Source organism: Gallus gallus, chromosome 4 (genome assembly GCF_016699485.2).
Source record: "Gallus gallus isolate bGalGal1 chromosome 4, bGalGal1.mat.broiler.GRCg7b, whole genome shotgun sequence".
NCBI classification, from domain to species: domain Eukaryota; kingdom Metazoa; phylum Chordata; class Aves; order Galliformes; family Phasianidae; genus Gallus; species Gallus gallus.
Window position 1 is genome coordinate 68,454,331 of NC_052535.1, and position 19,385 is coordinate 68,473,715.

Genomic DNA, 19,385 nt, shown 5'->3' on the forward strand with positions numbered 1-19,385 from the left:
TAAACACACTAAACAAGGACAGGAAGATAGTGCGCACCCTGTTGAGTAAGAGAGATGAGTGAGACACATGGGGTATTCTGGATTGATTGCCCATGAAGGGTATTCAGTCCAACTGGTGCCATGACACTGGGGAGCCTGTTACAGCGCCTGTCCACCTTCTGGTGAAGAACCTTTTCCTAATCCCCAACCTGACACTGTCACTAGGCCTGCTTGTGCTCAAGGACCACTTGGACTATGCATGGTTTGGATCTGAGGTTGCCCTATGCAGAGTCAGGAGCTGGACCGGATATCCCTCATGGAGTCCCCTCCAACTCAAGACATCCTGCAATTCTCTTATTCCAGGGTCGCCCCATAACCCCAGTGTACACCATGGCCCCCAACGTGCAGAGGATCCCCGCCGCCGGCATTTATGGGACAAGTTACGTGCCATTCGCAGCACCCGCTGCAGCAACGGCAACGATAGCCACGCTACAGAAGAACGCCGCCGCCGCTGCTGCCGCCGCTGCCGCCTACGGGGGCTACGCCGGCTACATACCTCCGGCCTTCCCAGCTGCCACCATCCAGGTGCCCATCCACGACGTCTACCAGACGTACTGAGACTGTCGGCGGAGCAACAAACACTGAAGGAACACTTTACTATTTATGAAGAACGCGCCTGCTGCAGGAGAGTAACGTCAGGACTCAGTAAACTGATGCAGAACCTGAAAGTGAAGAATGTCACAGAAAAACATGTTCAAAATGTTTTCTACGCTTGAAGTTTTCACTAACTTTTTTTTTTTAGGCTATTTTTAAAATTTAACATGCCTGTATTCATACATTTCTAAACGACCTCGATGCAGCCGCCCATCGCTTACGTGCCTTTACACGCATCGCACTGGGGTTGCACGGGGTCTTTTTTTTTTTTTTTTAGCAGTTATATTTTCAATATATTTGTGGTATGAAGGTTATTTTTAGTAACTTCTGCACTCCAGAGATGTCTATTTTGTAGTGCCTTTAATAATATATCAGCTATATATTAAGAAGCACACCCGAGCAGCTAGGGAAAGTTTAAAACGATATATTTTGAAGAATATATTCAATATTTAAAGAATACATACCTTAGATTTTTTTTTTTTTTAAGAAAAGAAAAAACCACCAAGTATCTTATTTAAGAAATGTTATACTGGAACGTGCAATCTGAAAAACGTGCAAGACCTCTGCGTTTTTGTGCTGGCATTAATACAGTCTGTTTGTTACTGCTTGAAATCAAAAGTAATTCATATTGCCTTTGTAGGAGGAACAGAAAGAAGAAAGCCTCCGCACGCGAAGCCCTTCGCAGTGTGATTAGCAGGCTTACGATGCTCAAAGGAAAGGCTCTGAGTGTTCCCCAACAACTGGAATTCCTATTTATTGAAGCTACCTGTAGTTCAGCCCTGGAGCACGCGCAGAAACGCGCACCGGATCCTTCGCGTAAGGCGCCTCGACTTCGATCTTCATCCAGTATAAAACCTAGGCTCTTTCTAAACGCCCTTTATTTTATCCTTTGAAGTATATGCTGTAGTGACTGAGAATGTATGCTGTTGTAGGCAAGAGCACGGCCGCTCCTGGCAGCAGGATGCGCGGTGCTGCTTACCCATAGCTTCATCGCGTCCCGTGAGAAGGTCCCGAGGTACTGGGGGTGGTGGTGATACTGGAATTGACACAGCGGGGCTGGCGTCCCTCCCGGCCTCCCTTCAGCACCAACTGCAGCTCCCGCACCTGGAGCTCCGCGTGCACATCAGGGATGGGAGGGATCGGGCCCAGCCGTTTCAATAAGATGTAGAGCTTGTAAATACCTTTTAATATACTTTTTAAAAGTCATTTTATGTTGCAAATTTACGCGGTATGTGGTTTGCCACAAAACAAACGCAGTTTATTTCGATGTTATTAAAAAAAAGAAAAAAGAAAAAAAGGTTTGTTATATTAAGGAGTAAATATATTATTGCAGTGTTTTGTGGCCTGTTTAAAGGCTTTTATTTAGCAGTGCAGTGAATGTAATATATGGTAAAACGTTAAAGAAATATCTCGCCCATTTTATGAAGTGTCTCAGCTCTGCAATCACAGCTCCGGTGAAGGGAGGTGTGGAGCAGGGAGCGAGTAAACAATTTCGCTTTGCTTTTAGTGGTATAAATACCAGCAGAAGGGGTTTCATATAAAGTATATTTTGACAACAGAACCACTTTTGGATCATCTCCAGCTTAGTAAAGTGACCTTTTAATGCGTATTTTTCTTGCCTCAAAATGGAGCGGTTGTTTTTTAGGTGCTCTTACTCAGCAAAGCTGAGCTCTATTTAAACCTGTCCAACTGCTATCAAAAGCACTGTGAGGAAGTTAACCATTAAGTCGGACTCTGACCCTCCCTGCCCCTTCCTTGGACGCTTTAGCCGTCTGTCCCACCACTTCTGAAAACACAATCCTTAGCCCCCAAACCCTCATCCCAAACACCCTGCCTGTTTTTAGGGTGAGGGGAGGTGAAGCAGACAAAGCCTTGCGGGCAGACCCTAGCGGGAGTACCCAAAAAGTGCTGGGGGCTCCAACTAAGGCTTTGTACAGCCCAGTGCTAACTGCCACCACGGGTCACAGCTGACCTCAATGTCGTCCAGGCACTGCAGGCTCTGCTATCCCCTTTCCAGCCCTTCCATCACAACCATGGCCCACCCAGAAGAGGGTCAAAGGGCAGTGGTTGCTCTCCCATCCATCCTCTCCCCACTGGCCCATTGCTTGCATCAGGGACAGAAGGGAGCCCAAAGAGGTGAGCCCCAGGCTACCATGCCAGGGTAGGAGCAGGAGCAGGCAGGACATGGGGATGCAGCCTCCCACCTCCATCTTTTCCACTTTCTTCTAAACCATTTCATGTACACTACTACTGAGGTAAGTCTGATAACTTGAAATGTGAACATCTTTAGGTTAAGAACAAACTATACAAAGAAATATATATATATATATATATATTAAAAAAAACCACAAAACTAGTGTGCCTTATTCTTGAAAGAGCTGATATTTTAGGTGTTTTATTGTATCTCTGTTTTCTGTATTGTTGGAAGCCTCTGAATTTATTTAGTTCTTGCTCCATTTACGGTACATTTCTAGGACATAGTGAATAAAGCATTCTATAAAAACAGAGACTGTTAATTTATTGTAACATCCTACTGCGAGGTGGGCTTCCCCATGGGCACTGTGCCCCCTCCTGGCTGGGCAGGTGTTTGGGGCAGGAGGGGAGCAGGGAGACATGGCCAGCATCCCCATAGGCTCTGTGGGAGCAGAGATGGGCTGGAGGACAGTGCTTACCCCAGCACATGCACTGGGCACATCCACGATCATCCAGCAGTTGTGGATCAGCCTAAATCTCAATTTAGAGTCCTTGCCTGGATGCAGATGGGAGAGCTGAAGCTGCTGTTTCTCCATGCTTTCCACTCACTCACTGCAATGACCCCTACAATCCTGGGCAGAAGCTCTGGGAGCTGGCACTGGAATGCCCTGTTAGGAGAAAACAGCCCAACATTATTACCCTCTCAGCATGATTCAGCCCACAAACACAGCCCTTTCATGAACAGATTGCAAGGCTGCACCTCCTGGAAGCAGCCCTACAGAGTACCTGTTTGTTTCTTTGCTGTAAGTTCATCAGAAGATTGCCGGGTGCATATACCAAGCCTTGGGAGAAGAGCAGTGTGAGGGAGCAGAGCTAAACCCTAAAGCAGAAAAAAGGAAGTGACTAAAGCAGGAATTATCGCTAGCAAATAATCCCCAAAAAGGAGACCAGAACAAATACTGCACAAGCTTCTACATCCTTCATTGGGACTAAGGAGTATCTGTAACTTCCTGTCTTCAAGCATCACTTCTCATAATGCAATTAGGACAAGACATCTCATGCTAATACCTTGGTTTTCCTGGGAGATGCTAATAATGAGGTTTCCCCACTGGTTTGGGGTTTTTTTTTGTTTGTTTATTTGTTTGTTTTTGTGTGTGTGTGTGTGTGCATGTGCTTGTTTGGGTTTTTGGTTGTTTGTTTTTTTTTTTTTGTGCTGGAAAAGTGAAAGTGTTTTCTGTTTGTGGGCTTTTGTCTTGGTAGGACTTGGGGATGGGTAGAAAGACACCTAATTTTGCTTGCTATGCCTAAACAATGTAAGTTTGTTTTAGGAAGTCTGCACGTCCCATTAAAAAACACCAGTAGCAGGTCTCCATATCTTGTTTAGTAAAGGGGTAATCATCATAATGCTAAAAGCAGCCTTCAAGGAGATACAGCCACATCAGACCTTCAGCTGTCAGGCAAACCGTCAGGTGAAACAGGAAGACTAACGCCTTTCCTGCAGCTCCTTGATGGCCTCTCCACTCACTGCCCCTGTGGGCATTCAGCTAAGCCATGCACTTCACAAACATCAGCTTTTTACAGGTGAGATGAAGGACTGTGCCTCACTAACATGTGGGTCTGGTTCTCTCATGGAAGTTTCCTTTTTCCCTTTATCTACCCTAAATTAAAATGAATCCACACAGCGTGCTCTGACGTTTTATAAACAGACGTTTCACAAGAGAATTTGTTATTTTCCCAGATTTATGGTTTCTTATTTCAGTTTTGTAAGATCGTAATTAATGATTAACCCATCCAAAGCTCAAACATGCAAGTCATTCTGGAGATATTAACATAAACAACACCAGAGAAATGCAATCATGCTTTTAAGATGACCTTGCTGCCTCGGGAATGCCAGGAGCTCTAGCAAGGCCTTGGGCACTGTGACAACTCAAAACGTTGCCGAGTTGATCTCATTCCCTTTCTGACCATATTTCTTGATGGTCTTGAAGAGCAGATACGCACTGCTCTAGCTGGTATCAACTGCAAGTGCTAAAAGCAGCTTTGCATTTTTTTCAGGGAACAAGCACACATTAATATCGCTGTGACACAGCAACTGTATAAACAGATTAACAAGAAATTCAAGTGGATTTACATCCCTCAATATTATTGCAACATCCTATAAATAAGCACTGGAGCTCAAAGCATATGCAGAATGCATTTTTAGTGCCTCTAAAAGGCATACCACAGGACCCCATGTTCTGCTTTGTGACTGGTGCTACACGTGTGGCATCTCTGCTCCAGGTCCTCAGCAGCTACTGGCAGAGCTCACTGCTCTCTTGATGCCTATCAGCCTCAAAAGTGGCCCATCATGCTGATCTGTAAAACAAATAAATCCCAGACCTGCCTCATAGCAGGGGAAACTACCTCTGCTGTGCATCTGAAAGTCAGCAGAACCAGGTTTTATGCTCCAGTGTGTCAGTGAAATGCTGAATCACACTTGACTGAGTTTCAGTGCTATGCCCTGCTTAGGAATGAAACGGCACAAGCGGAGTTGCAGGGAGAAACTGTAAGCGAGGAAATGAAAAAAAGCAGGTTTGTGGCACACAGTCCTCCTCTCTTAACACAAAGACAGGCTGTGCCATCGTACACCACTCCAACGAGCAAAGAGAATATGAAATTTTCTTAGGAACTTGGTACAGACCAGACTGTAGAAGTACTTCCATATATAAAATATTGCCTGTCAAGGTGATGAATTAGATCAATTTTTTCTTTCCTCCAGACAAAAGGCCAGCAGATTACTGCTTTTCTGATATAAGAAGACAGAAGCTCAACCCTGTAGCAAAACTACAGATCTGCTTGCAGGAGGTGGGCAGTCAAGGGCTAACCAGAAGACATTAGAAGACTGGGCAGGAAACAGTTCAAATGTGCTCAGATCTGTCCCATGTGCACCCAACAGCCCTGCATTCCCAACACGATGACATGATGACAGCTGTCTCATGAGGCTGTGTTGGGAGCCCCGTGCTGCAGGAAGCTTCTGCTCCTCACAGTCCCCTTCTGCCACAAGGGAAGACCAATGGCCTGCGTCCATCCCTGATAAGAAGTCCTGCTATCAATCCCATGGGTGATTATGGAGGCAAGATCACAAACTCTGGGTTGTAGGTTTGTGTCCACTCAACTGCTTCTGTGCCTCTCCATGTGACCAGATTGTATGGTGGTCACCAGTCAGAAACGGTGGTCTGCCTGTCCACGGCTGTACTTTTACTTTGAACCATGATATGCTTTTGTTCCTTTCTTCTAAGCTCTTTCCAACAAACACATTCAATTTTTGTCAGAGGTGAAGGAGTCTGGCTGCACTTCGAGCCTTGTACCTATTTGTAATGTCACTGAAGATCTGTGTCAGCTCGGCCGCTGCCTGCTTGCTTGTGGGAAGTGGGATGCCACAGTTAACCAAAGGATCTCACTGAAGCATGAAGAACTCTGCAAACAGCCTACACAAGCCACGGGAGCGACCTCAAGCCAGCTAGCTGAGAGAGAGACGTGTTTAAATCAGCCAGAAGCAAAACAGCCAACACTTATTAGCAGTTCCTTTGTTTCAAAGCTTTGAAACAATATCTACAACAAGCAATTATCACTCCTGTAACGAATCTGCAGGATATGGACCAGGGTATCTTGCAATCACTCAACAAGGCATGCGATAACAAGGGATTACTTATTAAACTTGTACACAGGGCATCCTTACTTCCTCTAGTCTTTGACTTTTCAGTTGCTGTCCCTTAGTGGAGGGTTTTCCAGCCGCATGGATAAGTGAAGGATTCCCTTAAGGCCTGACTTCACGCCAGACACTCTGGCTGACCAGCTTTTGTGCAGGATGCAGAGGGACACATCACAGCCAGCAGCTGCCAGCTGGCCTCCAGTCTGCACTGCAGAGGCACCCGCAGCCCCCCAGGCAAGTATCACCCACACTGACTTTGAAACTCAGTGATGGTGTAACATCTTGGGGCCTCAGTCTGTGGGAGAGCTGCTCAGATGAGGATGGGTCAGACTGTGGCAGGGTAGAAATTGTTCCACACCCTCAGTTTGGGCACACATCCCTCCCCAGTGAAGCTGCCCCAACACGGAGGGCGTGCAGGGCAGGGCTGCCCACCCATACACCCAACTGCGTTCAGGGCTTTTCACAGCACTGGCCTGTCAAACTCAGGAGTTTGGCTGGGTAAGTAGGTGACATCCACAAAGGGCAGCAAAACACCTTCCTCTATCTTGTCTGCTTCTTTCTCTTGAGCATTGAGACAGGCAGTGATATGAGCGCACTGACTACAGATCCCTCTTTCCTCCTAGCAGCCCAAAGGGAGGTGCACAGGAAGGCCAGTCTCATTTCTGCCAACAGTGTTCAAGTCGACCCTCCCCAGAGACCTCCTGCTCCATCTCAAGCACAGTTTTTTCCTCATGGTCCCACAGAATAGAAATGGATGGGAAAAATCATTCTGTTTCTATGCCCAACAGCTTACTTCTCTTTTACCAGAGGATATACTGAACATGACATACAGCAAAGAAAATCTGGTTCCCTCTAGGAGATGGGAATAGCCAAATACACGTATGCAAAGCAACTGAAATTCAAATGAGGAATTATACTTCACACCAGTGAAGTAAGAGGGTTGTTTTTCCAACAGCTTTGTTACTGAGCAGTGCTGCATCCACAAGGTGACCGACACCACCAACAGGGGTACAATCATTACAGATATCATTACCGTAGGCATCAAAGGTGCAATATGAGGAGTATCACAGCTTAGGAAATGGTTCCTTCTTACCCATAGGCACCATCAGAGGCTCATTCAGAGCCCGTCACATGCTTTCCCTAGCACTGGATACTATCCATACCCTGTCCAGAAAGGTGTTGTCAATCAAACTGTACATTAAGTAGTTACAACACACTGCAATTAGCAATGTGCTTTTCCCGCTAGTTTCACTTTTCTCATACGAGGGTTTCAGTGGAGCACAGACACCAGCCTGGGTCCCACACCAGGGCTGTCCCATGAGTGCTTCAGCTCAGACTTTACCTGTAATAATGAAGACTTCAGCTGTGCACAGCGTCAGCATATCTTCAGCACTCACAAGCATCACTACCACTCAGATGCAATGAATAAACACTCGCCAGCTGTTGGGTCTGGCTTCAAGGAGTTCCAGCCACAGAGCCCAGAGCAGAGAAGCCCCAGGACCTGCTTCCAGTGCAACAGACAGCCGTGAGCCTGCTGCCTCTGCCCTGGGGTCGTACAGCACTTTCTACGCATTCCAGTATCTCTTTGGAAGCACCAATGAAAAAAGGCTCTTTGTAAGAAAAGCTAAATAGCTTGCAGTCTAATGCAAGATCCCCACAGGGGACAAAAGAATCATTCAAATGAACCTGCTGCAATTTGTAACCCGCAAGAAGAACCGAGTCCTTTTCAACACCACGTGGTCTCAGAGCCCCCAGACTCCCTTTAACCCAGCGCACCTCACCAGCCCAATCCCCAAAGGCCAGCCTTTGCCTGCCAACGTCACCCCCACCCCAACGGCAGAGCTGACGGGTCTTTCATTCATTGGTGAGATCAGGATCCCACCTGTCTGGCTCCCAAGGCAGCTTGGTACGCTCTCTGATGGCTTTGTTACAAGCCAGGCATCTCATTGTGTTCCACAATTTTGCTTTTGTACGGCTGTTTTTCATGGAGTTTTTCTCAGGTTGGGACTAGGACGGCACCGAGGTCTTAAAGGATTAGATTCAAGAATAATAAATGATGCATTACATGGAAACAAAAAAATCCACTCCCTGAGAAAGCAAACTTCCTTGTCTTTCTGTGGTGTCTTTGTGAGCGATACAGGGCAGAGAGAAGAGGGAAAGGTACAGCACTTGGCACTTGGCACCCCTCAAACCCGTTCTTCCACATTTTACAACCAGCTCTGGCCATGTGACCTATGTGGAAAGATAAACTGAGACATTTAATCCCTTTTTTTTTTTTTTTAAGCTACAAGGAAGCAAAATTTATGCGGTTGTGATCATTAAATTACAGTAAATGATTTGCCCACAAGAGAGAGGGAGCCACGGCTTAAAGTGGAAAGGCTGAGGAAGGGGAGCTGCTCACAGCCAGATGCTGCAGCCTGAAAACCCTCTCAGGGAGCTCCACCTGCACCCTGGCTGTGGCGTGTAGGGAATCAGTCCTGTAACCTTCCTGCAGGTGAGGGTTGCCACCGTTTGCTTTTGCAACCAGAGTATTAACAACCACCTTCCAAAAGTCTAGCTTTCTCATTGCTGCCCTACTGCAGCAATTACCCACAAGCAGAAAAGCGGGGAGTAACACCGTATCGCTCCGCCAAGCAGCAGCCTTCACCATTTTTGCTTTGCCTCCAGAACACCACCAATTTTGAAAAGCAAAGCTCAGCGCTGGGGCAGCTCAGTGCAGGCTGAGTGAGGAGCGGCCATGTTCCTGTTAGCATGCAGGACTGCTCTGCAAATGATCCACAGGGGCAAAGGGCAGGTGCAAGAGTGCCTGTCACCGCAGATTGTCCCCTTCAGTGCCCAAGGCTTGCACGCTCTGTGATTTCTGACAACTGTGGCTCTTTGCTTTTGTTTTTCCTGGTTGGCTGTTCTCCCACACGCTAGCACATATCGATATTTCCTTTATGGCAACGTTAGTTCGACTGTTTAAACAGCCTCTTGCTACAGGCTTGTCAATTCGGGATGCAAGGAAGCCTGGGTCTAACCAAGATAACAAGCAAGTTTGTAAAGTCCCTTTTCACTGCTGCCATTGGACATGCCAGTCAAGCACCCACAGAGACAAAGAAGTGTTCTTCATCTCAGGTGCTATAGGAGCATGACACCCACATTTGCAGACCAGAGCAAGAGCAGGTGAGCCATGGACCCCAAACACCCACAGATGTACACACACCACCAGGAGAAAAAAACACTGCCGTCAGCACTGCTGCTGGCTCAGCCAGTCCTGAGACAGGGCTCAGGGGAAGAGCAAGGGCTTGCATTTGATCAGGCTCAGCTTCCTGACGTGGTCTGTCACATCCCTGTGCAAAACATTGCCCTGGCACAGGGAGAAGGAAGGAGCAGAATCACAGAATCATTAAGGCTGGAAAAGACCACTATGATCTCCAAGACCAGCCATCTGCCCATCCCCACCATGCACACTAACCATGTCCCTCAGCACTACATCTACCGAGTTCTTGAACACCTCCAGGGACAGTGACTCCACCACCTCCCTGGGCAGCCTGTTCCAATGCCTCACTACTCTTTCTAAGGAAAAAAAAAGTTTCCTAATATCCAACGTGAACCTCCTTAGTACAACTGGAGGTCATTCCATCTCGCCCTATCACCAGTTACCAAAGAGGCTGACCCCTACCTTGCTACAACCTCCTTTCAGGTAGCTGTAGAGAGCAATGTCTCCCCTGAGTCTCCTCAAATGGATAGTTAAGTCAATCTCTAAGCCCTAAAAGGTTTAAATCTCTTAGTGAGTAGAAGGGGGGCTACCACTTTTTCTGACAAAACTGTATTTATGTGCACTTCCAGAACACTTTTCCTTGGAGTTATATGGGCAGGGTGACTGCCTGGGCTTGGGACTAAGCTTGGAGGTCTCAGATCTCATCTCCCAGAAGTTTTCCACTTCTGTCACGTTGGAAGGGAAGGCAGAAGGAAAGAGAGTGCGTAAGTGAATGTGGGAATTCACCTCCCAAAACAAAAGATGAAAGCTACTCTTTTAATGAAATAAGAAGGGGGAAAAAGAATGAAGGCAAAGTAGAAAAACCTGCAGGAGGTCAACAAAGGAAACAAAGGGCACCTTTATGTAACCAGCTAATTCACTCCATAGATCTGGCTAAGGCACTGCTGGCTGGGATTTTTAACAGAAATTCTGGACAATTATCACTTTGCTCATGCTAAGAAGATAATGACAAAGAACCCAAAAGACAAATACAAGATTTAATAGTAGATGAAGATTGGAAGGATGGAAGAAGAGAGAATAGACAAGAAACAGGCCCCTTACCTCTCAAAATGCAAGGAATCACTACAGAAAATGGAGGAGATTCTCTAAATTTTAATTTTATGCTTGGATCACATAAAACAAAAAGCTTTTGATGAGTCTTACAGGATGTATTGATCAAAAATGAAAGCCAGGTTCAAATGAGCTAGTAACTATAATAAAAGGGCAAATAGATTACAGTGTTCTACTAAGAAAGCAACTTGTATAACTACTGACTGACAAAACCAAACATTTTTTCAGAAATGTGAGGTTTAAAATGATGAAAGCTTACTTATGTTTAAACGGACCTGAAAGGATGGACCAGCGTCATCACAAAGCAATACAGGAGCTAGCAAACAGTAAAGCCAGGCTTATATAGGATTTTTACCAAAAACCCGTTCATATGCATCCACTGGAGCTGTAGTGCCCACCCCTTTGCCCTTCACTCCTGCTCCTGCAGGATTGGTCCCACGAGTCTGAGCTGCCAACACCTCCTGCTGGTAGGATGACTTGCCCTGGCAGCTTGCTGGGTGACAACTTGCTATCTGTCTTCTGCCAAACTGACTGTTTGCAGTGAAATTTTGATGTGGGTTGGACACTCCCAGTATAATGAGCCTCACATGATGGCTGTTTTGGTCTAACACAGCAGGCATTTTTTCTTTTGACAGAAGAGAGACAACTCTGCCTGCTTGAACCCCTTGTGTTTCTTCACTTGCTAAGCCCTAACTGCAGAGCAACTTGATTTTAACTAACCTGCTTGCTCCTACAAGGAATGCAAGGAGCAAAGATGGTTCAAAGTAGCCCAAGAGTAAAAGTGCAGAAGATGCAGAATCACAGTACCCATTTGGTTCCACACTATTTACAGCCCGACACTGAATTTGTCACCCCAGGAAAAGCCTCCTGTTGCTTTAGCAGCTGCACACCCAGAATGTATGGGCAGCTGTGCTGACTGGGATGCAGGATCCACCTAGCCCAGTCTTCAGTAATGGCAGATGTCAATAGCTAGGGAAGAGTAAGAAGGCTGCAAGTTTAGCTACTGTGCCATAGCACCCCCCCAGCACAGGAGATTTTTGGAGATAAACTTTTTCTGCTTACTTAGTAGCTATCAATAGATCTCTCTTCCAAAGATCCTTCTCAGATCATACAGAAGGCAGCCCAATCAAACATCCTATCATTTTCATTTGCAAGCTAATTTTTATGTTTCCATTACTTTCTACCATATGATTGCTTCCCTTTAAACCATACACGACTTTCTTGTGCCTGAAACACAGGATGAGAATAATTTCATTTTCCTCGACACATAGAAGTGAGTTAAGTGAAAATATGGGACAGCATTCATCCCTGGGGACAGCAGGGCAGACGGTCAGTGCTTCACTTCAGCATGCTGATCCCAGCCTGCAGCTCTGAACATTCAGATCCCAACTTGGTGCTTAAGCAAAATCACTTTCTAAGGTCAGAGCTTGAACATGTCCTTAAAAAATCTTTGTTGCTTTTGAAAATGTTGGTATTGGTTGCTATTGGAGCGAATTATGGATGAAAGAGCTACTTTCCACTAGGCAATTCAAGATTAGCATATGAAGAAATAGCAGCCATACTCTGCCCACAGGAGCAATTAAAACTTACAACATACCTAATATTGCAGCAAGCTACTTGTATTGGCAGTAAGACTGCGTCTTCAGGGGCAAAGGTTACCCTAGGTGTCCAAGTTATTCAGATCATGCCTGGGCACTGCACTGGCTAGGAATATAGCCCATAGGCTGGCAGAAATGGAGCAGACATAATGGCTGTACAATGCATGGCAGTGCTCATGTATCCAGCATGCCTTGTGTGCTGTCCACAAGGTTGGTTTCAAATGGGAATCTCATCCAACCAGGATCAAGTACCTCGGATATGCTGCAAGATGGGAGATGGTGGAGCAGCTGAAAAGTTGGGTTTTGGAAAAATGATGTCCACTGTGAGCATACAGGTGGAGAATACGGTTGGAAGGACTCCTTTAGAAATGTTTTAGAAAAGCAGGACAGGCAAATGCATATTTAAGAATAATTATGGATGTTGCCTCTAGATATTGTTTGGGGTCCACTTTTTAATAAATCTACCCTAGCTTCCACCATGTGCTGCCAGAAAAGCTGCTCTAAGGCACATCTGATCACTGCATTCAAGCTGTCCTAAAAGTAATCCAGCAAATGGGCTAAAAGACACACACTCCAGAGAGATCACTGAAGCCAGCATTCCCCAGCACAACAAGACACAGGTTTGCAGCACGCGTTCCTCCTCCACACGCTCTGCATAACCCCCTGCAGGCCTGGACCTGCAGAGATGCACCTGGGGACGCTTGGCACTGGGCTGCAAGTACAGCAGCCTGGCTGAGGCACACGCAGTGCACTATGGCTGCAATAACACATCCACGCAGTCTTGAGCAATTCACACTACGCGTACCACACAGCATTAACACATGGATATGGATTAGCAAGCTGCTAATTCATTAGTGCAAGTATGTAAACACCTACACAGTGCTTTGAAAAGACTACACACGCATTAATAGTTGCTTATCTTCAGTGAACCCTCATAAGCATTTCAGGACTCTCCCATTTAATGCAATGGTTTGTATCTTGCCTCTTGATTTCTATAGACATAAAAGCACTATGCAGTCTAGTTCTTTATTCATAAGCTACACTTTATAGGCAGTGTGGTGGCTTTGCTGCAGCTGCCTCACACAGACACTCCTGCCAAATGGCAGTGCTCCTGGTGGGAAAAGCAAGGCTGGGAGGGGCTGCTAGCCATTAGAGACCCCAGAGCAAAAAGAGGAGATCACTGAGTGCACAACTCTGGGCTGACTGCATCTGCAAGTAGTGGTCCCCTCCAGTACAGCTGCCCTAGAGAGCTTTCTAAACTTAGGTACCTAAGTCTCCAGCACTCCACCTTGACCAACTATCTAAAAGCTTCAGAAAAGCAGTGATGCTATGCTGGCAACGCTGTCTCAGAGAGAAAACACAATTCAACCACCTTGTAAAGATAAGCTGAAGGGGACAACGTGCAGAAAGGGCAGGGACAATCACCCCTTTTTGTACATCCTCACCCAAACATGCACCAAACAGCTCACAAAACACGATCACAGTATGGACCTCTGGAGTCCATCTGGTTCAACCCCTGCTCAAAGCACGGCCACCTATAGCAGGCCTGGTGGCTTTTGGAGATCTCCAGGGAAGAAGACTGTACAAGTTGTGCCAGTGATCCATCACTTGTGTAGCAAGGAATGTTTAGACAGAACCTCTTGTGCTCCATTTCGTGCTCACTGCCTCTTGTGCTGGCAGAGGAAACCACTTACAGGAGCCTTACTGGTCTCCTCTGCACCCTCCCTTCAGGTATTTACAGCCACTGATGAGACATCTTCCCCCAGGCTGAATAGTCCTCGGGCTGAACAGACCCAGCTCTCTGTTTCTCCTCACAACGGAGGAGCTCCAGGCCCTTCATCATCTTGGTGGTCCTTCACTGAACTCTTTCCAGTATGACCATGTCTCTCATACTGGGGGACTCAGAATTGGACTCAGCACTCCAGATGTGGCCTCAGCAGTGGTAAGCAGAGGGGAAGGATCACCTCTCTTGACCTGCTGGTGATACTTTGCCTAACACAGCCAAGAATAACATCAGTCTTAGTAGCAGGGTCACACTGCCAACTCACTGCTTGGTGCCCACCAGGCCCACTTCTTCAGACCTGCTCCAATCTGAGTGCCCCCAACATGTCTTGGTGCTGTTCCTCCCCAGGTGCAGCACTCTGCACTTCTCCCTGCTGAACTCCATGAGGTTCCTGTCAGCCACCTCCCTCAGCCTATGTCTCTGTGGATGGCTGCATCGGCTGCTCCCTCCAGTTTTGTGTCATCTGCAAATTTACTGAGGAGCACTCTGCCCCATCATCAGATCACTAATGAAGATTTTAAACAGAACTTGACCAAATACTGACCCCTGGGGTACTCCACTGGCTAATGTTCTCCAACTAGATTTTGCACTGACCACTAACCTCTTGGCCTGGCTGCTCAGCCTGCTTTTGATTCACCTCACTATCTGCTCATCAGCCCATATTTCAACTGCTTCTCCATGAGGATCTTGTAAGGGACAGCGTCAAAGGCCTTACTGTAGCCCAGGAAGACAATCTGCACTGCTCCCCCCTCATCTGTCAGGCTGGCCATTTTGTTATAGAAGCTCATCTGGTTGGCTGTTCTGCAGGATTTGGGGTTAACTCAGCAATACCTGCTTGGCTGGACTCTGCCAGCGTGGTGCCCATGAACAGCAGTGGGGACGGCACTGGGCAGAACAGCATGGGAGCAAAGGCTAAGCGGGAGTGCCAGGTGGAAGCAGTAGGGTGACCTGAGGTTTCTGTGAGGATACTCTGCTGCCAGCCACTCCTACTTGTCTCAAAGTTGGTTTGGGGCACTGAATTCCTTGTTTCTAAACAAGCAGGGCTTGGGAAAGCAAACCTGACCCTCACAAAGGCCCAGTTTCACAAGAGCTGAGGCAAATGCTCAGCACTGACCTGTGCCACATTGAAACACCACTGCCTTGTTTTCAAGCTTTCATCAGCCTGGACACATTACATGCTCCCCATAAAGCAGGGGAAGGATTCCACCACCCCCCAGACAGTTCAGGGGCAGGTTCACATCTGACATAAAGTTGTTTCTACCATTTGATTATGCCCCATTGAAATTACAGGTTTCCAACCTGAGTTTGAGATGTCATGCAAAAATTAGATGGAAGTGAACTACAAAGGCAAAATAGCCTTTCTTTTTGATGAAATCTCAAAAGAATAATGCATTTAATCAGCAGACTTCTGCACTTTCATAGCCTGAGAGGTACCACACGTTTAAGCCATAGAGGCCAAGTTATCTTTGTGACCTTTACCACCAGGAAGATTTATGGATGGCAATTAGTAGATCCAGAGGCCAAAATAATTAACCTAGATAGAAAGCATCTAATAAACCTCCAGTATTCATCTCAGGGAAGCTGAAATGGAAGAACCAAGACAGAAATTAGGCTGTATAACAGCTGTGCTACAGTCACTGATTGCAGCAAAAAGAATATCTGTCTCCTCACAGGAGTTTTGCAAAATGTCATCTAGTTGTTATAGGATCTCAAATCACTGGACAGTATTTAAGGCAACAAGAGCAAACTACAAAAGACTGTATAGATCCTTGATAAGATACTTTTTCACCCAGTTTTACAGTGAACCTTGGAACATACAGCGCAGTCTGAGAATGAAACCCTTTTCTCTCAATAACATGCAATTAGGTAAATTACTCGTTATAGATAAAGTTGCTCTTTGGAGAGATATTACTTGCAGTGAGACACTATAACCCACAGGAGTGATAAAAACAGAGAAGGTTCACATACCAGGTAAACAGTAATGAAATTCTAACAAAGCTGGGTATTGCTGAGCACCCACCTCCCTCCCAAACCATTCCTGAATTAAAGTAACTCTCTGTTCCCTTTTTCTGCAGATTTCATTCATTTTAAGATAAATCCTAATCTCCGTAATGCAAATTGCCCCTGTTTGGTTGTTCAGCAATAACTAAGTTACAAAAACTACACAGCCCTATACACCTTTGGGAGACCTCTGAAGCAGTGGTGGCACTCCTGGAGCACCAAGAACCCACTGGTGCCAGCAGCTTTGACTAGATCCAGTCTTAAAGGACTAACTGTGAGCAGCCTGTTTGCAGGCTCCTGAGCTTAGTCAAAGCAGCTGCTCTAGCACAGTGCTATATTTCTATGAGTGCCATCTTGCCAAACTTGTCCAACAGTACTTTTGGGAAAGAAGAAAAAATAAATTAATCTTCAGAAACTAAGTAGAAGGAATAGGGAAATCACTAACAGGGTATGCAGTGGTCCTGGCTAAGCATCCTACAAAACATATCAGGCAATAGAACAATCAAACAAAACTAACAACACCACTGTGCTGTGTCTTGTATTTACTCCCACCTAAAGTGATTTATTCACACACACACAAAGGAAAATCACAGGATGCTTACCAGAAGGCAAACCACAACAGTGGCCTCAGTCCCAGCCAGACCACAGCAGCAGGACAACAGCCCAGAGCTATAATGATACACTGGTGCATCCTTTTTAATATTCTAAAGCATCTCATTGAAAGTTGATGCCAAACCACTGCAAATCTTCCCCATGGCCATCACCAGTCTTTGATAAAGCCCCACTATTCATGTACAAAGCCCACAGTTTTAGGTGCCATCCCTTTCGAGTTCACCTCTTGTAATATTTCAGATGTTCTGTATGAACAGGAATGTCTGAAATCAGAAATTGTCCCGCGTTCCTTTACTACCAGACAGGTTTAGCATATGCAATGGATTTCAGCCAATACTCATACCAACCTGGTTAATATTTACCTTTTAGTTCTGGCTGGATGTCTTTTGTATTTGGGGTTCTTACTTGTCTGTTTTTAAAGAAAATATACGCCATAAAACTACAATTCAGCAGCTGCAGTGCTACAGAAATAAACAGAAACAAGCAGTGACTTACATTTTGCTGCTGCACAAATATGAAGTTCCGTCCCCCAGGCTGACCTGCCAGCAGCAGCTCCCATTAGAGTTAGCACCCATGAATATTTCCAGGTCTGGGCTGTACTAATAATCACTAAGCCAACTAGTGCAAAACACTACTGGTAACCTAGTATGCTGGGCATTCGCATTTCATTGTGCTGAACAGACAAGCTATTTTGTACTGTGTTTATCATGGTAGATTTCTCCAAGCTGATTCAATCACACGGTAGATTCACATCCCTCATTCAAGGAATTCCACACGTATCTGTAACACCTTACAGTAGTGCCTTCAGCCGTTCTGTCTTCTCAGCAACGTGCCTCCCCCTTCCGCCACAGGACAGGAGACCTTCAGGTCTGAGTGCCCCTGAGACAGAGGGAAGGGGAAGAAGCCAACCACCAACCTGGGATCAGGAGGATCACCTTCAGGGAACAGCTGGAAACAGCGTCCTGTCCTGGAGCAAGGTTAGAGCACAGGCAAGGACCAGGCTGTGATTTAAAGAAATGGATCATTTGAACTGGACCAAATTACCACCAGTCCCATTACACGTGCTACCCCACTTGAGTTGCAGTCTCTACTCTCCAGTTGTCTTCCAACAGGGGATTGCAATGTGATGCAAAAGCAGATTTAATTGGCATTTTGTGAAGAACCACCATCTCTGGGAATAAGCACAGGCTCTGATTATCACAGTGAGCCAATCAGAACAAGCAAGGAAGCCCATATGGTACACTCTACTTCTGGCTTCCAGAAGTTACAAATGGTATGTATCAGTGTGTCTGTCCCTTGAAATGAATGCTATCTATTGAACTGCCTGCATTATTTCCCCTTCCTCAACCTAGCTGTTTGTAGAGATGGTCTCATCAAAAACCTCTTTTCATATCAATACATTTGCAGTGAGCAAAGTATGAGATTAGTTGCAAATCAACAGCGAGAGCAAATAATCCCTCCTCCTTCCGTATCAGTAATGTTGCCCTACCCAGTCAACATTTACAGCTACTGAACTCAAGGAGACACATTTACAGGGCACAGGGAACAGTACCGTGATGCTAAAGGAGTTGCCCTAGATTATGACTATAACCCATCATAGCACAATTCTTCCTACTTCCAGAAGAGAGTATAAAGACTAAAGGAAAAGGGCTGAAGAATGAAAAACAAGAGCAAGACGGTCCAGCCAAGAAAGATCAGAAGAAAGCCATTTGCACAAACCTGTTTTTTGAAGCTATTTGGTCAGAAGCTGTAACATATCTCTGTTGACCCAACCCAGGCAAGGCTTCTGTTGCTCCCATTACCTTTAGCAGGCGTTTTCTCTCGATCTCAGCAACATGCCAGACCACACTGATCAGTCTTGACTGTTCATGAAGCCTTAATTCCTTAGTACTCTGGAGACTTGCAGATTACATAAAATCATATTTGTTCAAAAGACTATGGGCCCACTGTAAACTAAAGCATATCTCTGGAGGAGATGAAGCTGCCTTTCAGAACAGTAGCCTTTGCAGTGGCCCACAGGACACGTTTCTTTATTTACCTAGACCTTAACAAAAAGCAGTCAGCAGAAGAAATGATGCCTTATTAGCATGAAGTCTACATTGCTTATTGCTTCTTGAAGAAAAGAAAACATCTAGGCTTAAGAGCAGGTTTCTTTACTTTTCTTTTTTAAACATTTCTTTTAAAATAATTGCCTACTAGCACTGCCTAGAAGCACCCGGGCAAGAACAGCACTCGTATGACCCCTAGAGGCCTCAGGATTGAGGTGAAAAAGGAGCAGGAGACTCCGCAAGCTGCTGACTTCCTTGGCATACAGCTTAGTCCCAGACACACTGCCACCCTTTGCCCTTTGCCACTACCCTTATCCCAGCTGTCCCCAGTTTTATAGTTATTCTTAACCTTGTCATCAACCCCTTTCAGGCCTCACAGACTGCTGAAGCCATACAGTCAAGAGAGTGGGGGCAATCTCAAGCTAGGAATGGGCACACGGGGCAGGAACCAAGGCCCCAGTGTGACGTTCCTTGTGCAACAAAGCTACTGAGCATTATGCGTGGGTTAAACAGT

At 46.0% G+C, this 19,385-nt stretch overlaps 1 protein-coding gene and 1 long non-coding RNA gene across 14 annotated transcripts in view; one reads left to right on the forward strand and one right to left on the reverse strand.

The window, feature by feature from the left end:
* Positions 1-2,963, forward strand: part of RBM47 (RNA binding motif protein 47) — a 75,635-nt gene extending 72,672 nt beyond the window's left edge. For all 11 annotated transcript variants that reach the window (XM_046940918.1, XM_046940919.1, XM_040699811.2 and 8 more), the window contains one exon: positions 343-2,963. In XM_046940918.1, the coding sequence (XP_046796874.1) occupies positions 343-597 (255 nt within the window). In that variant the 3' untranslated portion in view covers positions 598-2,963. The remainder of the gene's footprint in view (positions 1-342) is intronic.
* LOC107053235 lies at positions 2,951-19,385 on the reverse strand. Of its 3 annotated transcripts, XR_005859618.1 has the most exons (5): positions 18,626-19,385; positions 17,740-17,824; positions 17,186-17,284; positions 3,613-3,706; positions 2,951-3,494 (listed from the first exon to the last, which is right to left on the reverse strand). It is a non-coding gene; the product is annotated as an uncharacterized LOC107053235 (long non-coding RNA). The 3 variants fall into 3 exon arrangements; XR_005859617.1 differs by having other exon boundaries at positions 17,740-19,385; XR_001466312.4 differs by lacking the exons at positions 17,186-17,284; positions 17,740-17,824; positions 18,626-19,385 and adding an exon at positions 16,814-17,088.